General features: G+C 36.4%; 1 protein-coding gene across 1 annotated transcript in view; it reads right to left on the reverse strand.

The window, feature by feature from the left end:
• VPS13B (vacuolar protein sorting 13 homolog B) overlaps positions 1 to 22,520 on the reverse strand; it is a gene marked incomplete at both ends in the record, with an annotated part of 421,628 nt that overhangs the window by 355,112 nt on the left and 43,996 nt on the right. Inside the window, 7 exons of the mRNA XM_079533473.1 lie at positions 1,382 to 1,551; positions 2,208 to 2,399; positions 7,705 to 7,792; positions 8,876 to 9,013; positions 11,003 to 11,125; positions 11,460 to 11,555; positions 14,078 to 14,346. Of these exons, the coding sequence (XP_079389599.1) occupies positions 1,382 to 1,551; positions 2,208 to 2,399; positions 7,705 to 7,792; positions 8,876 to 9,013; positions 11,003 to 11,125; positions 11,460 to 11,555; positions 14,078 to 14,346 (1,076 nt within the window). The remainder of the gene's footprint in view (positions 1 to 1,381; positions 1,552 to 2,207; positions 2,400 to 7,704; positions 7,793 to 8,875; positions 9,014 to 11,002; positions 11,126 to 11,459; positions 11,556 to 14,077; positions 14,347 to 22,520) is intronic.

The raw sequence follows: 22,520 nt of genomic DNA on the forward strand, positions 1-22,520 counted from the left end.
TAAAGAACTTCCCCCTAACATCCAACCTAAATCTTCCCTCCTTCAACTTGGATCCACTTCCCCTAGTCCTGCTATTGTCAGCCCTTTTGAAGAGTTTACTCCCTTCCTGGGTGTAGGTTCCCTTCAGGTATTGATAGGCTGCAATGAGGTCGTCCCGCAGCCTTCTCTTCTCCAGGCTGAACAAGCCCAACTCCATCAGCCTGTCCTCATAGGGGAGGTGCTCCAGCCCCCTGATCATCTTAGTCGCCCTCCTCTGGACCCCTTCCAAAATCTCTATGTCAAAAAAAAAAAAAAAAAGTCCCATGGGAATAAAAATAGTATGGGATTTTTTTGTTGAAATTATTCTACATATTTCCAAAAGATAACAACAAATTCCAGCTGTTAGTTAACAGCATTTCTGGCTCTTTCTGAGCCAACTGCTTCACAAATATCTTAACTGTGCTTTTTTTGTGAGAATGTTTTCTTCTTGTTGTTGTTCTTAATACACTTATGTGATATAAAATAGTTCAGTTGGAAGGGACTTTCCAAGATCCAATTGTCTGTTTTAAAAGCACATTTCCATGTATTTGGTTCATTCTCAACATTTTCAAGTGCCACAGATCACTCTGATCAACGTTGCATGCAGATCAGTTCTCCTAAAATCTTGAACATTTAAGTAGAAGGAGGGATCATTAAGATTCAGAAGAAAAAAACTGATTCACCATTAAGTAATCAGATCAAACAGTATGATCTACAGCAGTTAAATGTCCAAGAACAGCCAAAGCCTTCCTGATATCAGAAATATCAGGAAAATAAACAGAAATTTAAAATAAACAGAGCTGCCTGCTAACATCTGTTAAGCCTCTACTGAATGTGTGTTCAAAGATTTGCAGTTTGTCTGAGTATGAGAAGACCTGCACAGCAAAATGGCAACAAGTTTGCTTTTGATCCAAAGGTTTCTCTAAAAAACATCAAGTCATAGCTATTTCTTTTCATGTGTGCTTAATGACTAACATGAATCCAAACCATTTTATGATTTAAAATCTTTTTCCTCCAAATGTTATTTTCATACCAGTACCTTCAGTTTTAACAAGTCTAGTTAGTTACTAGACATACTGCTGGCCTTAGTTATCTACAGGGAAAGTTCATGTGCACCAAACTCATTTGGAAATCAGTAATACATCTGGCACAAAGCATAACAGCCCAATGAGAAAATTCAGTTCCACCCCAGGGTAGGTATAGTTTCAATTTTGGTATTTCCCATGATGAGATGAAAAGCAGAGGTGTAACCAGGCCTGTATTAAGGCAATGTGTTCAACATGCTTCATGTATTTTAGCTTTAATCATTTCTAAGGAATAACATGCACTAATATGAAGAAGGTAAGCATTGGTGTGTACATACCTTCTCACCCATGATTACAGGCACCAAGTGGTCTAGTAAATTAAATTCTGCCACAGGGATTATAACTGTGCATTTCAGAATGGTGAATGTTGTAAGACGAGTAGGAATGTATTCCTCCAAAGATGCTACTTCTTCGGAGCTTGGCAGAGTTCTATTTCCATCTGCAAGATCTAAAATAAATCAAGTTTAAATAAATTTGACTAAAATATATAAAAGACTACAGTGGCTTTTTCAAAAACAGTTAGCAACTACCAAAACATAGAAAACAACTTTCTTTCTTCCTTCATATTTAATATACTTAACCTTCTCTTTTTTTGCAATTCACTGGTTCTAACTAAGGCTAAAAGCAACAGTAACTGGATTTCAAAATAGAAAATCCAAGCTTTAGACGGGAGAAATCTGTAAAGCTCTTTTAGTTTTATACAAGAAAGTCAACTTGTTTTACTACAACTTTTTTCCATTCATTTTTTGTCCAGTTTATCTATTACTTGAAACAAGTAATTGTCAACAGGCATTCTTCCCTAAGAATCCTAAGAGAACTTCAAGTTGCCAGTGAAATATGCCCTTTACTCAACAAGAAACTAGTGATTGAATCAAACGGTTTCAGACTGTCTGAAGGTCAAAATGCCTGGAATTATCTGAAGAGGTACAGCCAGCACTGATGGGGATACATCAATGTTTCATGTTTATTTAGAATTTTTCTTTGGAAATTTCTTTGGAATGGTAATATTCCCTGGCAGATTTTAACTATTTGGAATTTGCAACTTCAAAATCACTGAAGTTCTGGTTTAATTCTGTATATTTCATGTATGCAATAAGAGCAAACCTGGCTTAGTTCTGCTATATGGCTCATATTCATGTTCTAGAGCACAAACTATCATTTTCATTATCCGGTGCACTGCACTGCTATCCAGTCGAAGATTGAGTGGACCCACAATGAGGCTTTTTGTAGACATCTCCTGAACATTTCCAAACTCTTCATTCTTTACTGAAGAAGGGTCTTGCTGATTCCCAGAAACTACAAGAAATTTTACAAACAGCAACAAGTTACACCAAACAAATGGACATAAAAATGTTAATGTTGTCAGTTACTTTTGCTTCAAATCCAGCAATCAAAGATTTACACAAGGAATACAGTGCAAGTTGTACAATTCAATATACTACAAGAGTTTTAATGTATTTAAACAGAAATAGCTCTTGTTTAATGTTTCGTAAACAGGGCAAGATTCTGCCTCACCACCATGATCAGCCTAACCCATTCAGTGAGGGACTTTCTAATTATCTTTGTAACTCTCAAGTTTTTGATTCTCTAATAACAGCCAAATTTCTGCAGAACCTTAAACCAGGATTCTAAAGACAGCTTTGCTTTTCAGCACCTTCTAAATCAGATTGACAACTGAAGATAAGCCCTCATTTCCAATCAGTGATGAGGTAAAGCAGGGGCAGCAAGAAAACTTCTTTAATCACTGTGTCTCAAACAACTTTTCAGGACAAGCACAGGAATAAAAGGGTTGTTGAGTCTCTGTATCTAAAAGATCAACACACTTGTGTTCAGAATGTATTGTATTAGTTGAAGTATAACTATCATTTTCTCACAATGAGGTACAGGCATTCAGTGTATACCAGTCACCTACAAGCTATAAAACAATATGCCTACACTTCTCTAGATATACTTACAGAAAACTCTTCTGTTAAACAAATTTCAGACAGTTAAATATTCCTCTTACATATGGCTTATAAAAAAAAAAAACTTCACATCACTAACACTTAGTTCAGAAAATTCCACTTTTCCCCCTCAGTAACTTCCTATTTTGACAATGTCTTCATTATTTTAGTGCAAGCGCAAAACATCATATACCTCACAAACCATTGTGCAAATCAACAGCCTGACAAAATAACAATCATATCAAATGGATTCTCAGAGTATTTAACCTACAAATAAAGAAAAAATGTGATAAAATAGAAGATGACAGTTTAATTCATTCACTGAATCTGGATAGTGCTACTTTTGAGATAGCACAATACTTCATAACTTTATGGTCAGAACTGTGACAAATAGGAAATAAATAGGCAAGGAAGTCATTGCAGTTCGCTTCACCTTGGTGTTCACAGTTCCATGCACACACACCATTTGAAAGCTGTCCATTTGACATACTTTCCTTGTAGCCTTTCAATGAGGTCAAGCCAAAGAAACCAAAGGCTACGTACATAGTGCAACTACTTTTCCCATTATGCCTTTCATCATTAATATTTTTCAAATAATTTCCGAACTCTTAACTCTTTCTTCTCCAATCCAGATCTTGTACACCAACTCACTATGCAAGGCAGATCCCATCCCTACAGCTTTTCACCTATCCACCTGGATGCAAATAAAATTTCTCACACTAGTAGAGAACTATGACACAAAACCTGGAAAATCATTGTGTCACCAAATTCTAGTTATGCAAACTTCCTCAACAAGATAACCTGCCTCTACTAACATAAGGGGCAAGAGAAGAACAGCTGGTCAGACTGAGCAGCAGGAACTGCAGCTGCTGCAGACAACCAGCATACCATTTTGTCAAGAATGCACAGGACCTGTGCACTTCTACGCAGCCAAGGATTCAGAGTAGAACAGCAGGGCACAGTGCACACTACAACTTTAAGGGAAATCTCATTTTTTTTAAACAAAGGTTATCCGAGAGAAACTTAGTCTTCTGTCAGCTGTAGGAGACCAGTCTCAACTCTGTGCGAAGTGCACTCAGCAGAAGAGGAAGGGAGGTTGCTTCGAATGCTTTTTTTTTTCCCCTTGTGCTTAAATCATTCTCTACCAAAAGTGCACAGGCAAGAAAGGTTGCCTAGTAAACTGAGACTATGCCTAATATGCCACAGAGCTGGCCTAACAATCTGCACACATCCCCAGGCCTGACAACTGCAGGAATACTAGCTTTGTCCTAACAGCCTAATAGAAGTGGATAGTGAAAGCACCTAGTCCAGGAATGTCCAGCCCCTGGCCTGCAGGCTGCATGCTGCCCAGCCCAGCCTGCAGCCACCTCCTGCCCTGTGCCATCATGGTGGCAGCCCTGTCCCACTGAGCAGCCCAGCCTGAGGCACGCACCCACCACTCAGCAACAACCAAACATTGGTGTGCAATGGGCAGTCTGGACTGAGTCCAGGGCACAAGAACAGTGCAGTGCTGTGCTGACTCGAGTTACAGCAAAGAATTTTATGTATTTTAATGCAATGGTTAAATACAGTAATGTGAACAGCGAAATATATGCAGCCCTGCTTTCCATCCTGATTAAGGAATTTGAGGACAGGTTTCAAGATCACCAAAACATTATCCTTTATTTATTTGCAATTCTACTTTCAGTAGACATTAATAAATAACTTTCAAATTTTCAAATTGAATGTACAGAGTTGCAATCAAATATTCAACTCAAATAGCAATCTGATTGTGTATTTCTGCCAGACAAAGGACTTACCTTTGCAGAGAAAAATATCCCTTGCTTCACAACCACAACTTATTCCTGTCTTCATATAGCAAAATAACTTTTGTTACTTGCTCTCTGAACATTGATTGAGGCCAAACAGTGGACGTGAGCGCAGTGGGGCATTGGGTGGTGTTTCATGTTTCAGCAGTGGTGACAGTGGTCATCTCTGCTGGTGTAGATTTGTTTTTGGTTTGTTTGTTTGTTTTAAAAAGTGCAACATAAAGGTTCTCGCTCACTGCTGGTGAAAAGCTAATGGTGGTGACTACAGCGAAAAACAGCAGTGTTACTGCTTTTTGTTTCCACTGGAATAAATAGAAGGCATCATTTTTGGTGCAACATACATACATGTGGCCCAAGAAAACTCCTTTCCACTCAGTGCAGCCCAGGCAAGCCCCAAGGCTGGAGTTTGCATGACTTTGCCTCTGTATTTCTGATGGAGAATGTGAACAAAACGTTCCTACCATACAAAGACTATTCAAGATGGAAATACTACAGAATGCAAAATTCTAAATGGCAAACAAAACAAACCTTGAAACTAATACGTAAAACCTACTTAATAAACAATGGAAAGGACTTTTTTTTTGTAAAAAAAAAAAAAAGTCAACATGCAGTCTGCTGTCAGGGTATGCTTTATTTAACAAGCAACTAACATTTTTGTCAGCACTTCTGTGTTCAGTTCTGACAAACACTATAAGGAAGTGCAAAAAAACTTAATCTCACAAAAAATAACATGGCCAAAAGCCTCTAGAAGACTTAATAATGGCCTAATAATGGTCTGCTTTTTCACATGAAGAAAAACAAACTCACTTCAACATACTTCAGATTTAAAGATAGCTGAAGCGACAATATTTATACAAACCAGTTTGTGAAAAAATTAAGTGTAATTATGTATTTAATTTCTATAGAACTCAGTGCTTACAGGTTACTTTTTAAACTGTACAGATGCATAAAGGGAAACCAGGTTACTGACCACTGAGTATCCAGCCCTTCACAAAACCCTTGCCTAATTCTGCTTGACAAAAGCTTCACATCAGAGTGCAGCAAAGTAAACGTGTCATCAAAATAGATACACTTTATAAACAAAGCAACTTAAAAACTACACTCCATCAGATCTGTTAGTCATGCAATCATTGATCAATACAACATACCTCAAAATGTTTCAAGGAATTAACTGTGTTGCATTACAATGAAAAGCAAAAAACAAAACAGAAAAATAAAGAACAACTTCAAAACACTTCTGTGCATGACTCACTATCTTGTTTTTATTCAAAATACTGGAAGTGATTAATGCATTTCTGCAAGTGACAGACAAAACTCCTGAGGTTAATGTTATCCAGGAGGTACTCGTGGTTTAATCAGTAATCGTATGCTTCAGAAAAGGTTAAAGGGGCAAAGAAGGTGTCAAACCAAAATTGCCTCAATAGATAAAAATCTTACAATCACAGTAACTACCTCCTATAATTTAAACTCTGCTAGCTTTTTTTTTTTTTAAAGAGAAAGGTGGTGTGCACTGATTGTAATTAAAACATTGTTAGTGTCAAAACAAGGAATTAAAATATATAAAGATTAAATATCACATATTAAAAATGTAGCAAGATTTCAATAGTAATCAGAAAACTGAAATATTTATACATTGTTTTAAATATATTTCACCCTTATTTGTTCACGTTCTATTAACTATATGCATGTCTTTCAACATAGAAAATTACCTAGAAAACAACACAAAGTGTCATATCTACTTTTCAAAGAAATTAATGTATTTAAAAATATAAAGTTTTTCTAGAAGCAAGAATTTCAATAATGCATTTGAAATTAACTACTCTATTCTCTTATGTGTTAAGGTAGCTGAATTATAGGAGTAATGCTGAACTAAAAGCACACTGAAAGGCTCAATAGGAAGTTGTTACATTTTATGAGGTATCTTCCTTGTGAATGACACAGAAAATACAAGTTAAGATCCTGATAAAGCAAACTGAAAAAAAATAGAAGAGAAACTGAAGAGGGGAAAATAGCAGGACCTTAAGCTAAAAAAATATTTTTGAATGGAGCAATTTCTGAAAAGGGCTAGTCAACAATAGATACATTGCTGACAATAGTCACACTGCAATTAATTATAATAAATGTATAATAAGAATATTTAGAATGATTTTTTGATACACTAACTACCTTGTATAGGTGTGTTTTTTTTTTTACATTCAAAGTAGACATACTTGATTAAATCTATTCTGTCTGAGAATTAGAAGAGAATTTATGGGAATCTGAAAAACTACTTAGAATTAGCAAATACCTTAGCGTGCATGCTTTAGATTAGCATTTGCTTACAAAATCATTGAGATGTATACTTTTAAAGATTAATTCTCCCCACCCTCTTCTCTGCAACCATGAAAGTCACCTTCGCTTACACTGTCAGTTGAATTATTCTGAAGGTATACTTCTTTCAACCTTGTATTCTCTTCAAAGGAGAAAATGAGTCCTTATCTTCTGCATCAAGTAGACTGTCAACATAGTTCCAGGATATCTCAAAACATTTGCTTTCCAAAGTCAATAACAATAGTAATTTTGAAAAAGGATATCATACTTAATGAACCTTACTGCTGCTATAAGAAAATTATTTTCAGTCTAGCCACTGACTGAAAGTGGTATCATCTGAATAACTTATGCAGAAAAATAAGAAAGAAAACCAACAATCAACAACAGAACAAACAGCCAAACACATCAGTGCAGATGAAACCCCTTTAAGTACGAGCATGATTACCTAAGGTAAGTTAGAGGACAACTGGTCAAGGACCAATTTGGTCTGAAGTGTCTTTGTTTCAATTATTTAACATGGTAAACAAAGAAAAAAGGTACCTTTGCCACTGGTGCTTTCCATTGTGTACAAGTAATCCATGTAAAAAGCCCCAAACCTCTGCATTCCAGCTATCTCTGTGTAGGTCTCCTACCAACAAAGCAAAGCAAACAAAGAAAATGTTGTATAAGGAAATAATCTTGAGATTACCAACTGATAGGCCGGTATGAGAGAGATATATTCGTGTTTGGATTTGAGCATCAACACACTGAAAGGCTTATCAAAACAAAGGACAGAGGTTATCCCAAAGAATTCACCTTTCTGGTAGGTGATATAACTTCTGTTGAGGCCACACAAAGGCACATCCATAATTCCAGTGGACATACTGACCAATTCATCAATAGCTTCTAGTTAATTAGTACCTTTAATGGAGTAAATATTCTTCACTTGACCCCTTGCATCCAACAGATCTGCCTAATTAAAACATTCAAAACTAAAGCTAATTTATTTATATTATCTTTAAACAGTAATAGCTTAACAAGACTTTATGCCACCGAGTATTTTTTTTTTTATATATATATATATATACACACACACATATATATATAAAAACAAACAGGTCAAGGGAAGACTAAAACTTAAATCTATGAGAGGTGTTTGAATATGTATGTGATTTCACTAATTAATTTCACTTATTTTTAATGCAAGTCTTCATGTTAAACTTAATAAGTACTGGAGAATATAATAACAATAAAATAAAAAAAATTAATATATTCAAAATTGTAAGTGGCTTACCAGTACATTAACAACACAGGGCATCACACCTGGAAGTGACCATCTTGGTCACTGCATCCAGCCTTTAGTAGGTTGGGACAGTCAGATAATTTAGTTTTAATGTACAACAGACAAATAGTAACTGAAAATCTGTCTCTGCTAAGGTAGAATTAGCAAAACTTCCTCTAAGTAGAGGAATAGAGCACACACACAAAAGAATTAATATGTCCCCAGATCAGATTTCCAAGAGAGTCTGTTTGAAGACTGTGAACAAGCTATTGCTTCAGTGTAAAAAAGTATAAATCGGACTTTCCTTCTTTTATATGTCTAATTTCCCCTGCAGTTGCTCTGTAGCTAGCATTGTTCAAAATCTCTAACAGTACACAGATCTAAAAACAGCCATTCATTGGAAAGCATTAGAAAGTGGTTTTTTCATAAGACAAAAGTTAATTCTCTGACCTTATGATGAGCTGCATCCAATATAAATTCTGCACGAATACTATTATTTTCTGGACTTCTGTAATCAAACAGTGAATTAGTCAGATATGTCTTCCCTTTTGCACTCGTATTTTCTCCACAGCTAAAGAAGTAGGCCTCCTTGGTAAAGCAGTCAAGCATAACAGAGCAAGGGAAAAAAAAGAAAAATGGAGTTAATAGCAATTATGATTAACACACTAACACATGAACTTCAGTCACATACTTCATCATGAATGAAAACAAGACATCATTTTAAGTTTTTTTTTTTTTTTTTTGAAGTTCCTGTCCACTCCCTCACCTCATTTTCAAGTTAATAAAAACAGCTTAAGGTAATAAAGTACAACTAATAATGCAGAACACATACTAGTTTAAAGAGAAAATAACTTCTGACCATTGTTATTCTGAAATCTGTTCCATTGTCTTACCAATACACTATCTTGTCACTACCTACTCCACTTCCAACTTACCAGTATCTTTCAGATGCTTCATTTAACCTATCCAAAACCATTAGTTATCTCAGTGTATAACCTGCTTTAACATTCTTCTTCCTTCATGGTGTTATACATTCTTTCTTCGTATCTCAAATCCTCTTTCCTAAACATAAACTTTACTACCAAGAGTCATTCCTTCAAAAAGGCAACCTATGTGAGACTGATTTTTATCAGTTATCCATTCTTAACTACACGCATCAAAGCTAGAACCTGTATGAAAAGCAAGAAGTCCCAAGTGTAGCAGCACATAAAGAGAACAAGCAAAGCTGTGTCAACAACACTGCTCCCATAGTTTTTCTTAATTTAAATCTAGAGTGTAGCAGAAAACAGAAAAGGAGAAATGGCCAAAAGTCCTTTATCAACTAATCTTCAGGACAGTCATTCACTCACTCCATGCAATCCAAAATTCAAGTAATTAACTTTAAGCCAGATACTTCAGCTAGTGACTCAGTGGTTCAGCTATCCGGCAATACTAGCTCACACTCCCCCTGTTTAACCAATATGAGAGGATAACAGGAAAAGCAGATAAGGGAGTCAGCTCAAGGAGCCATCAGATTGAATGAAAGAATGGTGAGAGAAAGGATCCCTGGTGCTGACAACAAGGGGAGGGCATGGACAGTATGAGAGTGACTCCTGAAGAATACCACAAGCAAAGAGCTACCAGTTGGACTCGGTACCTCTGAATGCATCTTTCTGAGCACGATGACCCAAACACTGTGGGACAAGCTGTATTAAAAGGCTTTGATAAAGTCAATGTATTCTGCAGATCACTCAGTTTTTCCATAGTAGCACAGTCCACTAGCAGAAAATGGAGTTAATCTCCAGCAATTTTTTCCATCATGCAAAAATATGTTTCACTTCATACTTCAGTGCAGTCAGGAACTTTTGTTCATCTATATTGCACTTCTGCCATAATTATGTTTTTTTGCACATCAGAACAAGTCTCTTGACCAGAAAGCTGTTTTTGAAGCTCAACCAGGTTTAAGGCTCTTATCCTGTTAGAACAGCATTCCACAGAATCCTGCCCAAATATGCTCTTCTGAAGCCAAGGGATACCATTCTACTATTTAACTTGCTCTTCTCACAGTTTTAAACATCAGCCTCTTATTTCCTGCAGGCAAAGCTGCCATCCACTCTCAAATCCCCAACCAGTTCTTCCTCTCCAGCAGAGCATCTTACTCCATTTCACTTGACAACTAGAAAATGAGGCAATAGACTTCTTCACTATTTTTGTTATTATCTCTATTACTTAGTACACATAATTACACTGAACTTCTATTGAATTCTGTACTTTCAAAAAAAAAATTTAACTGTGTTACAATTTGCTATACAAGATCTAACTAAGCAAAAATACATCATGAGTGGGGGGGAAACAAAAGGGGGAAGTGGGATTCTCAAAAAAAAAAAAATCTTACGTTCTGCAACTTTTCACTCCTAGATTCTAGTCTTTTCAACTGAAAGGAAAACACATTGAGCTCTGTTCTGTTATTGACACATCCAAAAAACTTAAATGACAATTGATAACACCAGCTTTTCCAATTCTTGCAATCAAATATTTTAATAAAGCATACCAGCACTGCTTTGCTCAGTAAGTCAACTAATACTTCAGTATACTCACTTCATCACTCCTATTCACGTTCTCTTCGAAGTCTTTAATCCCCATAATTCCTTTAAGGCACATAGCTTGGCAGCCAACAAAACCTATTTGGCAATCAAAGAAAAGTTCACCTTTCATAAGGACCTAGTGAGGGAAAAAGTGTGATATTTTGAAGAATTGCCATCCATAACAAATAGAAAAAAACATAAATGGAAATGTCTGACTTTCATATCTTTAGTGCTCTAATGAATAGTTGAGTTAAACAAATATGATATTTATAATTTCTCTAAAATTCTAGTGTTACGGTGATCAGACGCCAGGTTAATCCCTTACTCTTTTATATGTAATTATTACACAAACAGCAGCAGAATATGAAAATGAGTCATCAAGTAATTTCAAAAAATGTTATGTCTCAAACTATAGACTACAGTAAATAGTACAGTACAGTAATGAATAAAAAAAATTATTGGAATATTACCTCAATTGTGGTTCCTTCTTGTTCCCAGCACAAAACTTCTTTGGATTTTACTTTCTGAGGGCTATAATAACTACTTTCAGCTTGCATTTCAGTGAGCTATGAAACAATAGGATAAACACCATATATATTCAATATTAGCATTAAACAGACAATGTCATTAATACACAGAACTGATGAAGATGAATTCAACTATAGATAATTTATTAACAAGCAGGAAACAGGTGCAGTTCAACAGCTGTGCCACATTATCCATATCAGAACTTCTCATACTCAACTTCTAGTTGAAGTACGCCATAACAAGAAGTTTTACATCCACTAGATAAGCAAATTACAACTTCTGTAAAGAGAAACTATGTGAAAGATGAAACAGATACGCTGCTAGATCACTGTGGTTTCAAATTAGTTTGTAAATTGCTGTAAAAATCCATAAGTATGAATTATTTATTCTTCCCACAAAAAAAAAAAATTAGACTGATATTAAGGAAACACTTTGAACTGCAATCATTTATTTTGCTGTTGGTTTTTTTTTTTAATGGCAATTCAGAAAAAACACACGTTCATATTTCTTGCATGATTTGATATAAACATTAAAAAAGCTAGTTCATATACACTCTGTTTAAAAAGCATATAATCTGGAGCTAAGACAAAAGAAGAAGAGATACAAAACATTCCAGAGCATTTTTGCACTTAAAGAAAATAAACAGTTTATGTTGAGCAGCTTAAATAGTTATAATTCTATTTTTTATATTAGAAATCCACAAGCTCTCGCTATAATCATCAGGACTGCATACACGGTTGCTATTTCAAAGTAAAATCTTGTAATCCAAATGTTCAAGAAAATTGGATTTTTTAAAGTCACTAATCACCCTTCAGCTGTGTGCAATTACTGTAGAGGAAAAGCAATTAATTGATTACAAGAATTCAGACATTACAAGAATCATTTTCACTGTTATTAGAAAACGCAACATTTAATTTGGCATGATTTTTAGCTAAAATGATATCAACTGCTCAGAATGCTAATGCAGAAACCTGACCTTATTTTTTAACCAAAATATGAACCACAAATTAATTCCATACATTCTTTGGATGTAAGCAGAACAATGAATTCTGTTTTCCTCCTAAATGTCACCATATTAGTCTTAGACTTCACATTTAAAATTTATAGTTTAAGACGTTATATTCTAAGTAGTTTTTATCACTTCTTACTGCAAAACGCACAAGCTTGCCAAAGAAACACTAGGAAAGCTAATGGTTGGCAACCCTGCACATAGAAGGGAATGGAAACTAGATGATCATTACGGTCCTTTTCAACCCAGGCCATTCTGATTCTATGAAGGCCTTATCCAGTGAATTCTGTTCAAGAAAAGTTATTACTATTTTAACAAGCTTTCCTCACATGAGGAAAGGGTGCACCAAATTAATAGTGTATGACAAAGCACAAAAGAAAGAACATGCTGAACCACAATAATGAGAACTCAAAGTTTTTTTTAGTGGTGTCCCAGAGATTTAATTAAAGGCAGAAGAAAAGTCTCCATAATTTATTTAGCTTTTTTTTTTTTTTTAAACGATGGCTGAAACAGATTCACAAAAGAACATGTTTGTTCATGCTTCGTGCCCTTAAATTTTGCAATCAAGTTTGACAGGAGACCAGAGATTCGAACATCCCCTACAAAATACCCGCAGCTCTCAAAATCATTTGTCTCATTCTCTCTGCCCACTACCGAGATGCTAAATGCTCTGCTACAGCACCAAACAAAAACAAGGAGCCACGCAACCACTGAAACCACTGTCTCTGACACAAATGGCAAGCCAAACAGGCAAAGGGAGGGGAAGGTGCTGTTGATACTGAGGGCATTAACATTAAACAAGTGTTACTGAAGTACTGCACTTCATCCAAACATCTCAAAAGTCATAGTAATGAACCTTAAATTCCTCTGCTGGTGGAAGCAGTATTTCCCATTCAGAAGAGTTCTGGTCTTCACTTAACACAATTAACTGTTAAACCAAGAGCCACTTGCTACTACACTTGTACATCTAGAACAGCTTGCATATACTTCAGCATGCTGATTTTGCCAAATCAGAACCTTAATTTTTTTTTTATTTCTATCAGTACATTTCAGCACCTTGTTCCAACTCTATTCCTTTCTGCAAATTCATGAAAGATCTATAGAGAAGCCCAAAAACTATTTAGATCATTTTTTTTATTCAAGGGGAAAAAAACCACTTTATCAATTTAAATTTGTATTTGCACACAAACTCCCCTAACGCTCATTCTCATGCTCTATCAAGATAGACCCCTTCCATAATAATACAAGCATTAGACGGGTAGAATACCACAATAAACTTTCACAGAAAGCCTTTTAAGATTTTCCCCACAAAGCATTCATCCGAGTGTATTAACAGGCTTCCTTTTCTTTTAGTGTTCGCACTTGAATTCTACTTCAAACAGCAAAACCACCTTTCACTGAAGTTAATGAAGTATTATGTGAAATTAACTTACAACACTCCCTTTTCTCCTGTTGTTATTCATCAATGTAATATCCCCAGTCTCAAATCAAACAGTAGATAAACAGTCACAAAAGCTTTATGCACCCTCAACAAACTCTTAAAATCCTCACCTTAAAAGTCACCGTTGCCTTTGAACAGTAAAATCCAATCGAAATAATAGGATCCTTGAGAGACTGAGATTTCTGCTGATGCAGTGTTGTTCCATCATCGATTCCACTAGATTCATTCTCCTCATCATCATAGCTCACAATGGCAGGAACAAAAGACCAGGCCCAAGAAACCCATCCTTGTTGCTGATCATCATCTTGATGCAGATAAGGATCTTGAGTAACATATTGTGCGGGATATTGCATTACTGAGCCTGCTTCATCTTCTGCACCTTTTAATACAAGAACTAAGTCAAATTTCAAATCACCCATGCTTAGTTGTTCATTTATTGTACTCAAAACTAGAGCATGCAAATTGTCTAGCACAAGACTCCCTATATTATTCAGAAATATTTTGTGTACAGTCATAGAATATATGCTTAGTAATTAAAAATTTCTACTTAAGCTTTCAAATACTTGTTTGTTTCAGAAAGATTTTCCTCTTCAAAATATTAAGGGTTTTTGCAAAAATTTTATTGTGATACATTTGCAACTACACCAGACATTGTCTTGAAAGAATGTGGTACTGAAGACTTCTTTTAATAGGCACCTTCTGAAGCTGCAAATTAAATCCTACTAAATACTGAAATATTATTAGCTTACAGCTTTCAATTTAAAAAATGAAAATTAAAAAATGAATTCATCTGCAAAAGCTATAGCAAGGAAGATGTAGACACACCGCAGCACCAAAAATAAAGGTTGAAAACATCTTTTGTTTCAAGTATTGTAAGATACAGGTTTTTCTAAATTTTGCAAAAAGCACACATCATCTGTAAACCAGTAAGCCAAACACAATTTTCTGTGGAAAAGAATAATATACAGAACAGAGGTATTTTTCCAAAGATTCCTGATCCAAATGTGCACTGCACAATTAACTTAGCCTGGCTAGCTTCATCATCATTCTTATGAGACTCTAGAATGGTATTAACTCTTTCACAGTTCCATACACTGTGCATGATGCAGTGTAGTTCCCCTAGGGAAAAAGATACTGAGCACTCTATCAAACAGACACAAGCATATTCAATTTCTATTTACTTGTTTTCAAACTCAGAGGACCCATTCTAATGGCTAATTCTAAGAATAATAGCTTCAGCACTGTTAGTCTTCACACTAGAATGAACAGGTGTCCGAATTACATAGACACTGACAGTACAGGAGAAAACAAAAAAACACGCATCAGAATCCTCTGTACATGCTTGAATACATCTCATAAGGGCAAAGCAAGCTTCCCTCCAACTCTCCTAAAAAAAAAAAAAAAAAGAACCAGTATCAAGCATGGCTGAAGTAGTTTAGCCTAGACTGTGTTTGGCAAGCACAAAACAAATGGTGGAATGCGTGCCAAAAGAGAAAAAGTCTGGAAGTTGAGTATGTGGTTATGTTGGTCCATGTAGTCCATATCAACTCCATGCAGTCCTGTTAAGCCATGACTTAAAGTTCCTCTTGCTGCAGTATGTGTATACACAAAAGACAGCAGTAAAAAATGCAAAATAAGAGTGTAATAGTTTTTATTAATATTTTAGAAGTCATTAAGACAGAATAGCAGATAAACTAAAATTATATCTATATACTGTAAGACAGAAGATGAAGATGCAGATACACCTGCTATCACAGCCTGCAACAACCTGTGAAAACAAATACGACCTACATTCCTTTGTAACACATGAAACATAAATATTAAGTCAGTCTTTAAATATAAAAGCTTTGTGATTCCAATTAACTATGCTAACTACTGATCAAGAGCAAATACATACGATTGTGAAATATGGTGATAAAAACTCTCAATGCACAGTTAAAGCTCTATAGTACTGTTTGTCTTATTAAAAAAAAAGGAAGTACAACAAAACTAAAATGCTGGGAAACTTTGTTCAAAAAGTTCCACTTTTCTAGAGCAGGCCTTGAACACATGAACTCTCATGCTACCTTATGTTGTGATGCTGCATTGTGTCTTGCCTTCAACTCAAAACACCCACTAGAAGGGCATCAAAGCAAAAAGAAAGTCACAAGGCATACTGAGAGGAAGAAGTAATACAATCAAATCAGAATGAAATAGTTAATAAAATGAAGAATAAAGGGAAAAATACAAAAGTCAAGGCTTGTAGCAGGGAGATGACAAAATGAGTACTATAATTAAATAATTTGAGTTCTCCTTTAGTTCCATCAGCTCCTCGTAGAATTTTTTTTTGTAACTACGTGAAGTACGTAAATCCCATGTAGATGTAGTTTAATCAAAATAAAATCCTATCTTTGCAGAATATATATTAATACTTAAAACTATTATACAGTATTAGCAAAGTAAAACATTTTACCACCCTTTTTGTAATGCTTCTCCAAGCCAGCTCTGCAATTTATAAGTGACCAAAGCATTCTTAATTTTTTCATTATGTACATGAGCCAAACATCTCAAGTATGCTCTGAATACGTGTAGTACTAAATAAAACATTCTGATTTTGGATGGGATAGAGTTCATCATGTGGTACTGTGTTCTGGATCTAGGATGAAAACTGTGTTGACAATATACCAATGTTTTAATTGTCACAGAGCACCACTTACACAGAGCCACAGCCATTTCAGCTTCCTGAGCTGACCTGCAAGGATCTGGGTGAGCATGAGGAATTAGAAGGGAACACAGCCAAACAGCTGACACCAAATTGACCAAAGGGATATCCTGTGCCAAATGATTTTGTGTAAAATCTACATTGAAGGAGGAGGAAGGAGTGGGAGACAGTAAGAGTGATGGCTTTTCTCTTCTCAAGAAGTACTCATATGCATGATGAGTCCTGCTTACCCAGAAGTGCCTTGAACATCTGCCTGCCAATGAGAAGTTGCAAATGAATTCCTTGTTCTGCTCTGCTTGCACCAGTGAGCTGTCTTCATCTCAACTCACAAGTTCTCACACTTTCACCCTTCCCGTTTCTCTCCCCATTTTCTTAAAGGTTACTCTTTAAGAAAGTCTCCCTTACATTACATAAGTCAAACTTCAGCATGGTAGTCTCTCTTCAACCTCTTTCCAGTATTTTACCCATTCTTCACGTGACCAAACTAATGACAGCAAACAGTATATCACAACCAGCAAGTTCATATATTCCTTAAAGCAAAACAAGGTAGAAGAACTTCTGATATTTATGCAAGACAAATTAAAAAAGGAAAACTTTCCCAAACTGTACCTAGCCTCAAATTCAAGAAATGACAAAAGCTTGTACAAAAGAATCATTTTTTTACTGCAGCATGAAATTTACTCTAACTTGCTCTAAGCAATTCATATTACATTCTTACTGATTCTCTAAACATCTAAAATGCATGTGAATTCTTAAGGAGAATTATCAGTTGTCCCCTTCCTATTTGCCAACAGTATCAGGTAACGTTAAGCTAGTGAGGATGTTGCAGGAAAACAGACTACCGATTAACTTAGACAAACCATCACAACAGGTTTCATACAAACCTGAGGACAGCTGTGATAGAGAACTTTTGCGGAAACTGTTGAAATTCTGCTACATCATCTTTAAATAATCATCACACACTAACACTGAAGCAACATTATTTGCCTTTGCCTTGCAAACAACCCAAAATGTTTTGTTGTTTTTAACAAAAGCATTAAAAAAAACCCAACATTTGTTAAAAACATTAAGAAATACAGCTATAAACTGTTTATCTCACTATTAAGAAATTTCTTTGTCTTAATGTATATGACAAGGGAATCAATACTCTTGCTATTATTCCGTTATCAAGAGAAGAATTGCAGGGACACCCCCACCGCAACAGCGCCAGAGTCATGGTGGAACACTTACTTCACCATTACTAGCTACCCGTTAGGTGAGATCACATTTGAACAATTCTGCTTCACAGTTTTATATAAATGGACTGTACTGCACGACTGCATCCGTTTCCATGTTCAAATCAAATTTAATCTTCAGAAATTCACTATCCTTTCTTTTAAAGGGTTAATATACTTATGATATCTCTGACTAAGTCTGGAACTGAGTAGGAAGTTAGTCTCTTCATATTCTTTTTCTGCCTTATTCTTTTTCTGTATTAGTTTTCAGTCAGGTAAGGTCCCTGATTCCACTCTTTCTGTGGCTACATAAATACAAGTGGTGGTACTAAAAGGAGAGGGAAGGTGTACATCACCATCCCTTCTGGCAACACTATAAATTTTCATCTGGTTGAATCAACCATGAAAATGCACAAATTAACTTAAGTAATTCAAGAACACAGCAGACGTTCCTTCTTGTATCATTAAATATTGTAGATATTAAAATTCTTTTCCTCACCCACATTCTACCTGCTATAAGCTAAAGAAGTCACTCCAAACTCACAGCTATGATGACAATATCATTAATTATGAACGCAGCACTTATGGAATTAATAACGTAAGAAGAAAAAAAGAAGCTTGCAGGAAATGGAGTTATCTGGCTAATAACAACCGAATCACACAATCACAGAATGGCCAGGGTTGGAAGGGACCTCAAGGATTATGAATCTCCAACCCCCTGCCACATGCAGGACCACCAACCTCCCCATTTAATACCAGACCAGGCTGCCCAGGGCCCCATCCAATCTGGTCTTGAACACCTCCAGGGACGGGGCATCCACAACCTCTCTGGGCAGCCTGTTCCAGCACCTCACCACTCCCACAGTAAAGAACTTCCCGTGACATCTAACCTAAATCTTCCCTCCCTCAACTTAAAACCATTTACCCTTGTCCTGCTGTCAACAGCTTCAGCGCTGACTTAGAGAATGCAACAACCTTTAAAAAACAATCCTGCTGTCCTTCCATCAGGAGCCATCATGAGGAATGTCAAATATAGTAACATACATGCTTTCAAGTAACAAACACTTTCCATGCAATTTTACTTTCTGTAAGTTGCTATACAAATAGGTATAGAAACAACTAATGCGGTCCCCAACATGTTCAACAGCTATTCAGTGGTTGTGCTGTCAAGCTGAACTTTTCACAAGATATGCATTGTACTATAGAAAGGCAGTAAAATGACTCCTACAAAATCCATTTGTAACACTTACTATGTTAATAGCTGAAAATGTTGACACTGAAATAGTTACACTTGACAGTACATATTAAAAAAAAAACCTGTCTCATGATCTACTACACATATATTACACTAACAAAGAAGTATGAACAAAAACTTGCATGTAACTGGAAGAGGTATTAACATCTGCAGAAATTAAAATCCTATGCACCAAATTCTAGTCTGAAAGCTATCCCACACCTCCTTTTAAAAGTAAACTGCACCTAATCCCAACATCTTCTATTTGAAAATCTAATACCAAAGCTATACCATGGATATAGTACTAAAACAGTCATTCAGTCAAGGCAGAGTACTTTTATACTTTAAAGAGATATCACTTACTTTGCATAAGACAACCGTCTGCAGAGCTTCAAGTAACCAGAAGTACTGGGTGAGAATGGCAGAACAGTAAAATAAAGGTTGTCTCTTATTCCTGCACCCAGAACAACATCTTTCCTAAACTCAAATCTCTGGCTTCTACTAGGCCAGAATATGCTTAGAGACTACCATAAATCAAGGGGGGGAAAAGGAAAACAACAACACCAGTTTCCTTTTACTGCTGAGATGCTGGGTTCACTGGACATGAACTGCTACTGCAATATATGAAAGCTTCAAGTTCAACTTTAGAGAACATACTTGTTCGAGGCATTCATCTCCATCTACCAGACAAACTTCCCAAGCTTCTATTCTCTGTCCAGCTGTCTTGTCTAACAGTAAATTGAAACAATTCTAGTGGAAAACTAATGGGCAAGAGAATGTGGCAGGGGGGAGAGAAACAATCAACTTCTACATGTAAGAAAATTTCAGTTAAAGAACGATGCTACAACAATTTTCAAGAGCTGAAACAATTATTATATAGAATAATTAGACTCGATCTCTGGAGAGAATAGTGGGAAAGAATAGTTTGACTCCATCTCTGGAGGTCCCATCCAACCTCTACGGTTCTGCGATTCTGTGAACTAACAGAATTAATTATTCCAGTATGCTCTGATTACTTGGGGTTAATGCACAAGACAATTTGGGGTTACTAATCAATTATTTAGAAATACCAATCATTTAAATGCTATCTCTATTCCAATAAAATAACAAGCAAGTGCATGAGTTAGTTAAGGATGAGCTACAAACAGGCAGTAGTTATATTAAAACACCAGAACCAGGGCAAGAGGTAAGAGATAGCTCTATTTTAATGACAAGGGAGAGCAAATAATTTGAAATATCACAGATGAAACAATACAGGAAAAAGGCAAGAGCCTCTGGGTTGAAGTACAAATTGCAGAACAATTAAGCTCAAAGTGTTACTACATAAGTGAAGATATCCACAGAAAGATGAAGATGCTCATTGTCTGACAACAGTAAACTATGAAAGAAACATTTTCATTTTATTCAGCAGAAGACATTTGATATTTAAGCTACTATGCAAAAAGCAAAAACAAAAGGTCAATGTGTGACTCATGCCAATACATCTCAGAAATTTAATTAGATTTGTGGGTCTGCAGTCAAAAAGGAGTATTAATGTTTTTCGAGACAAAAAGGACAAGACAACATAAATGATTTTTAAAATGCATTCACAGAAAACTAGTTCTCCACAGAAAAGGTTACCATTCTTAAAACAATAAAAAATATTTCAAATAAACAAAGTTGGTCTCCCTCATTTACACATTATAATTTTACATTATTTAATTTTCACTTCTCTTTGCTGATCATTTTAACTTCTGCTCACACAACTGGTGTTGCAAGAAATTCTGTGTCTAAACACATATTCCAAATTAACAAAATCTCTCCATCTCTATAAAGCAAACTTGATACTCATCTGTGAATATGGCATATGGCTTCACAGGAACCAGTTACAATATATCATTGCCTACAGTGCAGTTATTCATCATCACACTATCCGTTAAAACAGCTGCACAATGAAACGATCCCCCAAGCCCTATTCTATTGCACAGGTGTTCATGTTGCATGTTGAAATATGAATTTCAAGTACACCTAGTTTCCTTGATAGAATATGAAAGGGTATCAGCAAGGAAGACATCCCAATAATGGGACTAGGCTAGGCTGAAGGACCGAAAGGACTGTGGGGTTCCCTGCACAGAATGCTCACTCCATATACACATGAAAAGATGAAGAGCTGCAATAGCACAGCGCATCCCCACATCTTGCAAAGATCATGAACACTTCCATCTCTATAATACTCAAGAGAAGAATCACAAAAACAGCAGATAAGTCTATAACAAAAATAACAGGTAAGTCTAAGCACACACAATCTTTTATTCCAACTGGGGGCAATTTTCTCCTATTACTATTTGGTAATAACTATAGTATACTCAAAGTTCTCAATCAAGTATGGATAAATACATCTACTTCAGTACCACACATCCAAGGTGTTGGCTCTAGACAGCCTGAACTAGTGGCTGATGACCTTGCCCACTGCAGGGGGGTTGAAATTAGATCATCATTGTGGTCCTTCTCAACCCAGGCCATCCTGTGATTCTATGATTGTTCAGTTCTCCCATTTTTATCCTAGTACAGTACTGTAGGATCAACTCCCTCTCCAACAAATTATGCTCATCTAGACAAGCTAAATCACCCAAGATCCACTCACAGAGGGACCTCCAAACACTAGAGAAATGGGCTGACAGAAGCCTCACAAACTTCAGCGATGAGAAGTCCTACAGCTGTGGAAGAACAAACCCAAGCAACAGCACATGCTAAGGGCACCCAGCTGTGCAGAAAAGGACATAGTGGACATCAAGCTGAACATCAGCAGTGTGCCCTTGACATGAAGGCCAATGGTACCCTGGGTTGCATTAGGAGAAGTATTACCAGAAGGAAGGGGGAGGTGACCCTTCTGTTCTACTCAGCACTGGTGAAGCTGCACCTGAGCTACTGGACCCTGTTATGGGCCCTCCAGTACAAGAAAGATCTGGACTTACAGGAGAGAGTCCAACACAGGGCCACCAAGATGATAAAGGGCCTGGAACATCTCTCTAAGGAGAAGTTGGGAGAGCTGGAACTGCTCAAATTGGAGAAAAGAAGGCTCAGAGAGACGTAATCAATGTCCATAAATACTCAAAGGAAAGATATACATAGGACAGAGACAGGCTCTTTTCAGTGGTGCCAGGACAAGAGACAACGAGCACAAACTGGAGCATAAGAGGCTCCCTCTTGAATTCTGTGCTGTGTTGGTGCCAGAGCACTGGCACGGGTTGCTAAGAGGCGTCTTCTTGGAGATTTTCAGGAGCTTGGATGTGAACCCAGGCACACAGTTCTAGGTATTCCTGCTTGAGTAGTGGTTGGACCAGATGGCTCCAGAGGCCCTTGTCAACCACAGCTACTCTCCAACTTTATCATCCAACAAGAGCCACAGTTCTCTGCCTGAATTT

This window comes from Tetrao urogallus, assembly GCF_951394365.1.
Source record: "Tetrao urogallus genome assembly, chromosome: 3".
Classification (NCBI taxonomy): domain Eukaryota; kingdom Metazoa; phylum Chordata; class Aves; order Galliformes; family Phasianidae; genus Tetrao; species Tetrao urogallus.